Raw genomic sequence first — 12,752 nt, 5'->3', positions numbered from 1 at the left:
GGCAATGTATAGTGATATGGACAGATATCATTTGCATGTTGCAACTTTTCTACTTATATCTAAAGTTTAGGAAATGTAGAGAGTTGACCAGTCAACTAATTAGAAGGGCTGTTGTACATCTTGAATGCCTCTGTAAGATATTTTCTGAAAGTATCCAAGAGCCACTCTAAAATTGTTCTGTTCTTTTCCTTTCTTAGCCACCACCAGGAAATGTCAAAGTTCCCAATGTACCCAGTACACAGCCAGCTATAATGAAACCAACTGAGGAACCACCTGCTTACACACAGATTGCAAAGGTATATTTAATATTATTGATGACAGCATCAAAATGGGGCTATATATGTATATATTATGGTGCTACTTCCTTATATCTCAATTTTCCTCATCAGGAACATGCCTTGGCCCAGGCTGAACTCCTTAAGCGTCAAGAAGAATTAGAAAGAAAAGCAGCTGAACTAGATCGCAGGGAAAGAGAGATACAGAGCCTCAACCAGCAGGGAGGTAGGCCTTAAACATACCTCAACAGACTGCAGCTTTCAAAATGTTGTGCTTATGGAAACCATTTAATTCAGTGCTTAGAGTTAGTTTAAATGCAGTTTCTGGAGCTCTGAAGTTCCTGCCAATTGTCTCTTAAAACAAAAATGACAAAATTTAATTACTGCAGTTTTATGTATCCTTGGAGATTTAAACGGGAAATACAGAGTTTGGTTTTTATTGGGTCATTACTGTCCTCTATTATCTGTGTTAAATTAAGCTGAAGTGTAATGCTGGTCTGCTGAAGGAGATAGAAGCAGTTGCCAGGAGAGATGATAACCTTAAAAATCTAGTCAGTGCAGCATTTACTTGCATAGAAGACCCCTTAAAATCAATGATAACTTTCCTTGTAAACAAGATTAGCAGGAGAAATAACAACCTCTAAGTAGAGAAACTCAGATTCTGTGCATGACTACTCAGATACAAGTCACTTTGTGTTTAGTGGCGCTTGCTCCCTGCAAAGTTTGTATAGGATTGAAGTCTGATAAGCATTCCATTTAATCTGAAAGTGCATCCATCACTTTGTGGAGAGACAGGGTTTTTATTTTTTAAGTAAAATTCAGGTTCTTACATTGGAAGCCTTATTATTTGTATATTCAGTAAGCAGCTGGACTTTGTTTTCACATGTTCTGTATTAGTGCTGATGTGTTAGCATTAAATTTTGTTTTCACTATTTTAAAGTCTGTGTTTATTTCCTTGTTAGCAGTGTCAAGTGAAAGTGAATGAAGCTATCACTACTACTTGGATTCAGGACTGAGATCTTAACCGGTAGCCTCTCAAGGCTGCTGCAGTTATATCTCTGTGGGAAAGTGTGTGTGTGTGGCATGTGATAGATCCACAGCTCTTTCTTCAACCGTTATTTTAAAAATTGTTTGAAGTGACCCTTAATATTCAGCAAAATATTTACCTTTTGCTCTTCCAGGAAGAAAGAACAATTGGCCTCCACTACCTGGGAATTTCCCAGTGGGACCCTGTTTTTACCAGGATTTCTCCGTAGACATTCCTGTAGAATTCCAGAAGACAGTAAAGATTATGTACTACTTGTGGATGTGTGAGTAAGATTTATAGAATATGTGTATACAATGACAACACAATCCTGTGCATGTCTTCTTGAGAACTACAGTGGTACCTCAGGTTACATACGCTTCAGGTTACACACTCCGCTAACCCAGAAATAGTGCTTCCGGTTAAGAACTTTGCTTCAGGATAAGAACAGAAATCGGGCTTTGGCGGCGCGGCAGAAGGAGGAGGCCCCATTAACTAAAGTGGTGCTTCAGGTTAAGAACAGTTTCAGGTTAAGAACGGACCTCCGGAACGAATTAAGTACTTAACCTGAGGTACCACTGTAGTTCCATTCAGATCACTGGGGCTTGCTTCCAGCTAAGCAAGTATGGGATTGAGCTTTATAATTTCAGTACTCAATTTACATACTGTTTGCATCATTACTACCAAGTGTAGGCATTTGAGGTTATATACCAGGGATGGTGGACTTGTGGCCTTCCAGATGTTGTTGCTGAAACCCCTGTAAATCTCAGAAAGCATAGCCAGTGGGCAGGGATGATGTGAATTGCCCAACAACACTTGGAGCGCCACAGGATTCCTACCCATGTCATAAATGCTTGGCAAAATCACTTTGGAGCTGTTTATCTCCTTGAAAATATTACTATAATAAAAAGGGCACCAATGACTTACAATATACAGAGACCCAAGCTTTCGGCAGTTTTCTTTGGAAGTTTAACATCCTGCATAGCCTGACACACTTGAGTTTAGTAAGCTGCAAAAATATGTCTGGCCTCCATATGATGTGGACATATCTCAAATCACATTTTCCTCATTTTGGTATGTTGTACCTAATGCACACATATATGCATATGCACACCACTCCATGCACTCCTGATTCAGACTTTCTTTCCCAATTCCAGAATTATTTCTCTTACAAGTACACTTCTGTGTTGGCACTCTTAACTTTTAGAAGCTGATCAACCAATAATTTACAGTTATCCATACCGGAAAGTTTTTATATGTCAGTTGGAGCTTGGTTAGCAAGACGAAAGGATATGGCTTGTTTCATTACCTCTCTCCTTCAAACTTCAGCGGTATGGCAACATCCTGAGTAGAAGGAACTGGGTGATAGGCAAGATGGATGAATTCCCTGTTGGCTGTTTTTCTTACTTCCAATTTGGTGGGATTTGTTGTTTTAAGAGTTTCTCTAAAAAGTTAACACTTTTTTAAAAATGTGACCCTAGTAACCTGATCACCTTTGGGTCCACTTAATATGCCTTCAGCAAGTGGAATAGACTCTGCCAGCTAAGCCTGCCAGTCTGCTTACTACCAAGTGCCCTGGTTTAATTCTCACCTCAGGTGCCTATTGGCTCCTGTGTTAACATTTTCCATGCTTGCTCTTGTGTGGCAAGGCAGTACAGTGCAATTGCAAGCAGCAATCGCCAACACTGCATCATTAGGTTGGTAGTGGAAGTATGACATTCGTAAGGGAACTGTTAAATCCAATTTTGTTTGGTTTGTACAGCAGTCCCTGGGGTTAGACTGTTACACTGTGAGCCTAAACAGCTATTTGAAATGTCACTGGAAACGGTGAAATTTGCTGCTAGTAAATACATTTAGAACTGAAAGCCTCCAACACCTTAAGGTGGCGCTAAGTAACACTGACAATTTTGTTTTCCAAACTTGTGCACCAAGAGCGGAGTTGGGATAAGTGTACATGGTACTTGCTTACCATCTTTCATGCGTAACTCTTCTAATTTATAAGAACTTGCAAATGAGTTGAGCAGTGTTTCAGTATAACTAATTATAGGATACTGTAGTGTTCCTGTATGTATTTACCGGTCTGACTCTCAGATAATTAAATAGTATCTGCAAAAATCTGTGTACCCGGTAATTATTGTAGAAGTGTCTGCTATTTAAACAAGAAATGCTGTGGTGATTCTTTGTTACATTTGCTTGAAAATCTGGCAATAGATTAAAAAAATTACCAGGCCAGGGAAAGATGGTGTCCTGTGGCATTCGCTACACTCTATTACCTCACTGCAACTAATCTGATTTGATACTTGCTGCTGATAAAAAGGGGGTGGGAATTACATTAGGTTTAAAGAATGCAGAAAACTTTAGTGGATTCATTTTTAAAAATCAAGGTGGATCAAGCAAAATACTGTATCTAAATGATAGATTTAAATATCCTAATAATTACATTTCCTGAAAATGCATACTAACTAGTTGTTGTAACAATTAAAACACATTGGTTTGCAGTCAGAAAGGCATTTATTCTGCCTAGGATCATAGCCGGAAACCAATGGTGTTATAGGCAGCACTCCAATTGCACTTAATTCGTATCCACTTAAGACACTGAAATAACACTGAAGTGAAAGGTTTCTGGTTGGCTTTTTGTACACATTCAAGGACACTAAGAGCACTTTCTTGAGGACTAAGTGCACAAAACTTTCAAGATGCAAGGGCTGATTGTGGGTGGCTAAAGGAAAAATGTAAGGGAGGAAAGAAACAGTGTTGACCATTATTATGGGGAAAAGAATTTGAATCCAGTCTACAGAAAACCATAATATACTAAAAGCGAATGTGGTAGTAAAGGGAAATACCTGCCACCCTTAGAGTCATACCTGGGGCTGACAGATACTGAGAAAAACTGTGTTTCTCCATGAGACGGAAAGTAATTGGCCATGTTGTTCAGTTGGCAACCACAGTAACATATATATTACACATACCTATTATTTCATACCCAGGATCAAGTCGGATATTTTCCCCCACCCCCTAGTTTTAATCTTTTATAGAAGCAGACTTTAAATCAGTGGCTCAGTTCCAAAGCTCTTCACTCAGTATTCAGGCTGCACATGAGAACTTTTCAGCTCACCTTTTACAGCAGCTGCCTCTCAAAGTTTCCCCCGCCCATCAAGGTACCCCATGAATCACTTGAGGTGCAGCCTAGGAATATAGAAAGCTACGTTATGCCAAGTTGGACCCTTGATCTAGCCAGCTCAGTATTGTCTACACTGATTGGCAGCGAGTCTCCAGGGATCTAGATAGCAGTCTCTCCATGCTATACCTGGAGATGGCACAGATTGAATCTGGTGGCTATTTAATGTAAGAACTGATCACTAATCCACCCTGATCAGTGATCAGATCCTGATATAAAATCAGTAGAGATAGCTTATTAAGTATTTATATATTTTTAGAATTGTGGCAATTCAATTTTATCATACCTGTTTTCTATAGTTCATGCAGTGACGCTGTTTCTTAACATCTTTGGATGTCTGGCCTGGTTTTGCCTACAGCCCATTCGAGGAGTTGACTTCGGATTGAGTATTCTCTGGTTCTTGCTTTTTACTCCTTGTTCATTTGTCTGCTGGTACAGACCACTTTATGGAGCCTTCAGGTAACAATTCCCACCTACTGTGAAATTAATGCTGTTAAGGTGCTACATAATTTAACTGCTTTTTAATCATCCAGCACTTCATTTAACTTGGTTTTACAACTTTTAATGTGAATTCTTGTACTGGTTTGGCAATTTTCAGAGTAGCTGACTGGCCTCAAAGCATAGATTAGCAAATTGATAAATATATTAGTCTCTTGCAAATGTAGCCGCTGCTTCTTGTAAGTAGTGTGATAGGTTAGCTAGATGTGTCCATGTTTATAAATAGTGGCTCAGTTAGCACACCATGCTAAGTCAAACCATGGTTTAGTATGAACAGAGTTTCTCATAAGCAAGGCTTACTCTCTTTGTGTCTCTTAGACTAAATTAGGCAAGCTGCTTGCTTTTTGGAGTCTATTATTCTCAGAATTAGACTTTCAAAATCCATCTATTTTTAAATATGGGGTGGGTGAAGTTAATATAATGCACTAGACAGGAATAAGGAGAGGCTGTTTTGCCTGCATAATGGAACACAAGCTCACTCACTTATGAATTCTGCAGTTTAGGCAGATCACACTTCTAAACTGTTCTTTTTCACATTTTAATCTCCTTTCCTCAGTACTCCGTAATTGGACTCTGACCTGTTACCTTGTTTTGTTGGCAGAACATTAATCTTTTCAGTCTTAAAGCTAAAAGCAACAAAGCAAGGCCCCCCCACTAGCTGTGCAAGAAAACAAGTTAATAATCCTGAAATAAGTTAATTACCCATATCATCAAATAAGAAAAGATTGGAATTAAAAAGAGATGGAGAAACTCTTATTATATATCAGGCAGGACACTAAGGTCATTTTTGTTGCAACCAGAGTTCACAGCACTTGCTAGATTATGTTAGTAGGTTTGCTTTGGGGGCGGGTTGTGAGAAGAGGATTGCTTCTCATACTTGACATTTCTTTAATTGTTGCTATGCTTGTGGTGTTACATTATTGTAGTTTGGTTTGATTGGATTATATTGATAGTATAGGTAAAGGAGGCAGCTCTGTTCCCATGGAGATCAGCTGTACTCATAAAAATTGTTTTATTTGTAAAAGATAAACAGTATGTATGGTTTTGTTTGTTGCTATTGATTTGCTCTCCTGGTAGAGACGTTAAACTTTAGAAATGTTTCTTAAATATTGTGAAAACACCTGACGATTTCCCCCCTCCCTCTTTTAGGAGTGACAGTTCTTTCAGATTCTTCGTTTTCTTTTTTGTGTACATTTGTCAATTTGCTGTGCATGTACTTCAGGCTGCAGGATTCCAAGGATGGGGCAATTGGTAAGTGGCTTATTTTATCATTCAGTGGAGAGTGCAATAACAAGCCACTTTTACAAAGTTCAACAATGCACAGAGAAACATTTTGCATTTGAAAGTTTTATGGAGGATAAGCAGAACCAGTATGCAATTGTTAATAAGCAGCAATTGTTCATCTAGCCAGCGACCGTGTACCAAAAATGTCCATAACTGATTTGCACCAACAATATATCATCCAAATGTCCATGGTATGTAGATGACACTTAAGCCACATGCCTATAGTCACAACTGTTTCTCGGCCAGAATAATTGGACCACTGTCATCTACATGCTGGTAATCTCCAGGCTGGTTTACTGCAATGTGCTCTATGTGGCTTACCCTTGAAGTTGGTTTGGAAGCTGCAGCTAGTACAAAAATGCAGTGGCTCAACTGCTCATTAGGGCAGAATATCACTGCTGAAAGAATTGGATCGGCTACCAGCTATCAGGCTAAGCTCAAGGTGCCAATACTGGTATAGATACCTATGCAGGTTAGATACCTCCTATAGATATCATACCATCAGGAAGTCCATTCTGTATAGCATAGGAATTAGGCCTTCAGTGGTGCAATACCTACCCTTTGGAACATCTTCCCATTACATGTCTGACAGGGACCATCTCTACTGTCTATTCAACACCTATTTAAGACCTTCCTTTTCTAACAAGCCTTTTAAGTAGAGACTTTTATCCCATTCTGTGTATGCATTGAACTTGAACTTGTTTTTATATATGCTTTTATTCTTAAATCACTTCAGAATGTTTTATGGTCAGCAATTCATAAATTAAATAAACAGTTTAAAAATTGTATAAGAGAGTTTCAAATCCCAGTCCTAGTGCACCTTGATCCTGGGCATTCCAAGCACTTTGTCATCACAACTGGTCTGTCAGTTGTATGTAGATGGGCTATAACATGCCTGCCTGCTGAGCCCTCACTGCAAATTGAGAACAAAGTGGCCGGAGGCATCAAGAGCCCAGCCCCATAACTTGATGAGAGGCTGAGGAGGCACAGTTTTGGCACAGTTGATGTGCAAAAAACTAAGGTTGTTGAAGTGTATCTAGACTTGTCCATTAGGACAAGTTTGTGCTGAGTGAATTATAATGTCCAGCTGTCTGCTGAAGTTTCTACCTAGCATCTGTTAGATGCTTCCTGCTGATGTTTCGTTTTGACCTATTTGGTAGCAGCCAAAACAAAACTTAAAAAACACCACCACCTCTGTTCTTGAAAGGCAATTTGTGAAGAGATTTTGAAGGAAACTTTATCATATTTATCAAGGTTGCCAAACTTTCTGTATAATTAGAGAGAACAGTAGTTCCACAAGATTGTTCAAGGAATAGTGAAAAGTGAATTTCAAGGTAATTCAAAGTGAACTGCCTTACTGTTTCTAGAGTCAACCTAAAATGCTTTCAAAACCTTAGTTGTGCTTGGCTCCCCAAATACTCCAGTAATTTCCTGTAAGGATTTTAGTGAAAGAAACAATAGCTATGGTATTTCAAGATGTATCATATTGGGGCATGTGTATGTTATTTACCTCTCTTTTGTTATTTACCTCTCTCCTGTCTTTAGTGGATGGATTTCATCCCTCACTGGGCTCAATCTTAGCATTCCAGTAGGCATTATGATGATAATCATAGCAGCGCTTTTCACAGCATCTGCTGTCATCTCACTAGTAATGTTTAAAAAGGTAAGTTTTCTTTCTGTTGAATCCATATTGTTGATAGAAGGCTTTGTGTTTGCACACAGATGTTAATCAAAGGAGTCTGCTAGCTTCTTTCTTAATTTCTATTAACTCGGGCAGATTGTCATGGATAGAAATGTCACAGAATCAAATTAGGAGAATGGATATTTTAATTGTTGCAAATTCATTTGAGTTGGAATGTTCTTGATTCCTCACTTCCCACTCCCCGCCCTTGTTCTTTTCCAGCTGTAGAAGTTATCTTATTTTTATGGCTTTTGTGAAAAGAGCACATCAGGATCCTAGAGATTTCTCTCAAATAATATATTATCTAAGAGTAAAATTTATGCTTCAGCACCTTTCATTTTAATTCTACATAAAAGTTCTGTCAGTGTAGGCCAGGTTTTCCTGGTCTGGTGCCCTCCCATCAGTGCTAGTCAGCATGGCCAATGGTCAGAGATGATGGAAGTAGTAGTCCAAAACATCTGGAAGGCACAAGGTTGGGGAAGGTTTCTGGTTGTTTGGGGGGGAGGGGGAGCAGATGAACATTTAGAAGCTGCAGAAAATATTATAATAATAATGATTAATTAATTTATACCCCACCAATCCAGCTGGGTTTCTCAGCTACTCTGGACTGTTCCCAACAGATTAAAAACAGAATAAAACATCAGACATTAAAAACTTCCCTATTTGTTTATTTCCTTGACATCTGATGGGAGGGTGTTCCACAGGGCAGGCACCACCACTGAGAAGGCCCTCTGCCTGGTTCCCTGTAACCTCACTTCTCGCAGTGAGGGAACCACCAGAAGGCCCTCAGAGCTGGTCCTCAGTGTCCGGGCTGAATGATGGGGGTGGAGATGCTCCTTTAGATATACTGGGCCAAGGCCTTTAAAGGTCAGCACCAACACTTTGAATTGTGCTCGGAAATGTACTGGGAGCCAATGTAGGTCTTACATTGAAAGAAATGAGATGAAAATAAGGCAAGGTAGATTAGGGATATTTGGGTATTATAATTATTGAAACGGATGGCAACACACACGTTGTTCTGATGTCCCATAAATTGTTAATAATAGCACAGGAGCTTTTTCAATGGAAGAAATGCATCAGTATGCCCTGTGCGTGCCCAAGTAGCTTATGGTATTTCATTTTGAGACTAAAAAGTAGTGGCCATGAATGTTAGAGGAGGAACTAGAGTGAGTAAAGCATACCAGAGACGTATGAAGGCTACTAAACAGACAAAAATCACTCATGGTATTCCTCACAAGTGTTGAGTTTTTAGCTCTCCACTCTGGCTGAACTGTCCAGCATCTGTGAAATCATGTGTGTCGGCGTTTTTCTGTAACCACTAGGGGTCACACTTTATATCTTATGAATACCTGCTGTGGAGTTCAAATCATAGATGATACAATTACTAGGAAACAAGTATGTACACTGGAGGGCTTTGAAGCAAAGACACAAAACATAATGCAAGGGAAATTTAACCAGTGATTTAATATCTTCAGAATTGCTGTTTTTGCTACAAATATGTTGGTGCCTAAAACTCTGCTAGGTGCTGTATGCAAGATTTTTTCTTTTTCTTTTTGGAAAACATGCCTCATGATTTTACTCTGGGCTTCTTCCACAGGTACATGGTCTCTACCGCACAACTGGAGCAAGTTTTGAGAAGGCCCAACAAGAATTTGCAACGGGGGTCATGTCCAACAAAACTGTACAAACTGCTGCAGCCAATGCTGCGTCAACAGCAGCAACTAGTGCTGCTCAAAATGCTTTCAAGGGTAACCAAATATAGCGAAAAGAAATGAAAAAAATCACTACCATTTTCAGCTGTATTTTCTTTTTCAGTCACTTATATTCCCTAAAGACTTGTGTTAAAAATGCACACAGCATGTATGTCTCTTCGGCTGTGCATGGGCTAAAACAGGAAAAGGTCCTTGTTTCATTACTTTGTACACTTATTTATTCAATCAAAGGTACGTCCTGGCTACTACTCTTAACTGAAAATGGTTCTATTATTCCTCATCTTTTTGGAGGCACGCTATATTTGGTGAAAATTTAAAACCGTGAATCTGAAATTGATATGGCAACTTCTGGCGTCAACTTAAATGATTTTTTTTTTTTTGCAAAGGGGGGTGGTTTCTTGTCAATAGATGTCCCTGGAAACTTTCATTTTGACTTGAGACGAGCACTTTGGATTAACTCCTTCTATTCATAACAACTTGCTTCCCTATTTTCTTAACGTAAGGAATGGGGCAACTGATGGTCTTGAATATGAAATTTTGGCTGCTGCTTTATAGCTTCAGCAGCTGATGAAGGACAAATGTAAGCTTAAAATAAGTATGATAGATAATGTAAATTTCTTTCTTTTTTTAGGATAATAGGTCTTTTGATAAAAATCTGAGTTTGCATGAAACAGTTTTGACCATGCTGAGCTAGTGTTTTGGTCCAGAATTTGTCTCTACCACTATGGTCACAGTATTTGTTGGGATCTGTTTTCATGGTGTGTGGTCTTCTTACAGAAATTTTGGAGCACAGTTAGTCTCACCAAAATAATATGTGATGCAACAGGCAGTGAGAATTACGTTTAATGGAATCTGAGTGATTATATATGCTATTTTTAATTTCAGTATTCATGTCTTTGGAAAACATACTGCTAAAGAGAACCCATTAACCAATATTTAGAACACTCCCATAGCTAGTCCTTTTTGGCCTGTGTTAAAATGCAGTGAAATTTTTGTTGTGCTTAAGGAGTCTGGCATTTTTTAAGTGTGCACTTGTGTTTAACAATGGTACTAAATCTTTAGCCTTGTCAATCACTCTGTTTATTGCTTGTACAAACATCTGAATATACAGTATCTTATTGAAATCTTTAAAAACAACCATAGTCTCTAATCAGGCATTTAAAAACGGAATTTAATTATGTACTTGAATTCTTTTTAACATACTTCAGCCTTTATGTGTGATTTTTAATCTGAATAAATGCATTTTATAAAATGCAGATTGAGGATGAGTATTCAGTGCAGTAATAATCAGCTATTTGTGTTACACAGAGGTTTTTTTCATTTTTAATTCATCTTTGTATCCTGAGTAATCAGCTCTCATTTTAAGGTCACCCCCCCCCCCCATTGACATTCTGAAGTATATGAATTATTGGATTGCAACTTGGAACATATCTTGGATTAACTTTTCAAATAGCATTCAGTTGCTGTCATTAAAGACTCTTAATTCTTATATACTGCATAAAGGTATTGCAATATAGGTCCTAATCTTAACACACTCTGATCCAATATTTATTTGGAAAAAGTATTATTCAGCTGACTCACTATTGGAAAAATATTCAGCATGGTCTAAAAGCTATATCTGGGGTATATTCATATATCTCAAATTACAAACTTTACCTTATATGAATAAACAGGATAAATTTGACAGCTTAATCACAACAGCAAATGCTAGAAAATAGACTATATGGGAATTACATTTTGTAAACAGTTTTCTATACCTAACACAGAGGGCAAGTCATATCATGGATGTTGTGAGGAATTTGATGTATTTAGTCCTTGATTAGTAAGAGAGAGTTTAGCTTTCTTTAACGTACATTTTATTTTAATCCTTCATCCTACTTCTGTTGCCCTATAACATTTTTGTTGCTAATCCTGTAACTTGTATTTGGGGTTGGAGATGAATTTTAATTATAGCTTAAAAATCAATAAATTGTTCTTGAATATTTTTTTTCCTCAGGGGATAAAGCAGAATGAAACTTGAAATAGATAAATGCAAGTCTAGTTTGCATAAGTCTTGTAGCTATTTTGGTTCAAGAAAACAAGACGACATATGTTGATTTTAACGTGTACCATTTTACAGATCATCATCTAGAAAATTAACCATCAAGGTTAAATCAAAAACTTCTGATTTTTAGTTTTCGGCAAAAGGCTGTTGTATGTTAAAATATTTAGCACCGGAATTAAAATATGTCGGTTAAAAATCATATACCTATTATTTAAGTCATTTTGTAGTATCCAGTTGTGGCTAGATCAAAATACAGAGTTTCAACACTGGAATGTCAGTACTCTTCACTATAGTTTTGGCATTGGAGTCGATTATCTGAGGGATATCTGTATATTTTGTAAATTCCTAACAATGCTTTGCCATCCTGATGAATGTCATGGTTCTGTACAAATGCACACAGATCCTCTGATGTTGCATGTCTGGGTAGTTCAAAGGTTCTACATATTTATTGTATTAACTCAGTGACATAGAATAAAAATGTTTCCTAATTGTTTGCTCTGTATAGTTTTAAAACTCAAGTAGGACATTTTTGTAAAAGGCAAGCTAAAATGCAAGAGGGTTAATGTGTACAGAATGTATCACATATTTCTCCCCCCCCCCCCAGCTCTAGTTATATGTAGTTACACAGAGGCAGAAATTACTTGATTGGTTTTATTGCCTTATGGATTTATTTCATTATTTCATATGTTGTAAGTCACCTTGATACATTACTTAAAAACTGATGTGTGACTCTGCATTTGATCCAGATCCTGGCACTACTAGTCACATGTAACTATGCACAACTAGAGCTGGATCGGGGTTGTTTTTTTGTAATCTGTATATAAATTCTGTGATCTGCTGCAGTGGGAAAAATATGTCAATTACCAGAACAACAAATTGATACAATTAGAACTGGGAATGGTTTAAAGAAGCACCCAGTAATAGTTGGTGTGTTTTGGTTTTGTGATGTAAATTGGAAACTTTAAAGAGAATGATTTGTCGGCACTGACGAAAACTAGGAGTATTAAATTTTGTCTGGGAACTTGTTGGAAGTAAACTGAAACCTCTGAAAACAAA

The 12,752-nt window shown here is 37.8% G+C and overlaps 1 protein-coding gene across 1 annotated transcript in view; it reads left to right on the top strand.

Moving 5' to 3' along the window:
* The window catches only part of SCAMP1 (secretory carrier membrane protein 1), a 28,383-nt gene extending 15,631 nt beyond the window's left edge, over positions 1 to 12,752 (top strand). The window contains exons 3-9 of the mRNA XM_080973059.1: positions 198 to 296; positions 390 to 501; positions 1,457 to 1,585; positions 4,777 to 4,936; positions 6,125 to 6,226; positions 7,805 to 7,922; positions 9,538 to 12,752. Coding sequence (XP_080829185.1) covers positions 198 to 296; positions 390 to 501; positions 1,457 to 1,585; positions 4,777 to 4,936; positions 6,125 to 6,226; positions 7,805 to 7,922; positions 9,538 to 9,702 — 885 coding nt within the window. The 3' untranslated portion in view covers positions 9,703 to 12,752. The remainder of the gene's footprint in view (positions 1 to 197; positions 297 to 389; positions 502 to 1,456; positions 1,586 to 4,776; positions 4,937 to 6,124; positions 6,227 to 7,804; positions 7,923 to 9,537) is intronic.

This window comes from Podarcis pityusensis (genome assembly GCF_964106645.2).
Source record: "Podarcis pityusensis genome assembly, chromosome: 11".
Lineage (NCBI taxonomy): Eukaryota > Metazoa > Chordata > Lepidosauria > Squamata > Lacertidae > Podarcis > Podarcis pityusensis.
This window is presented reverse-complemented; position numbering and strand designations above follow the sequence as displayed.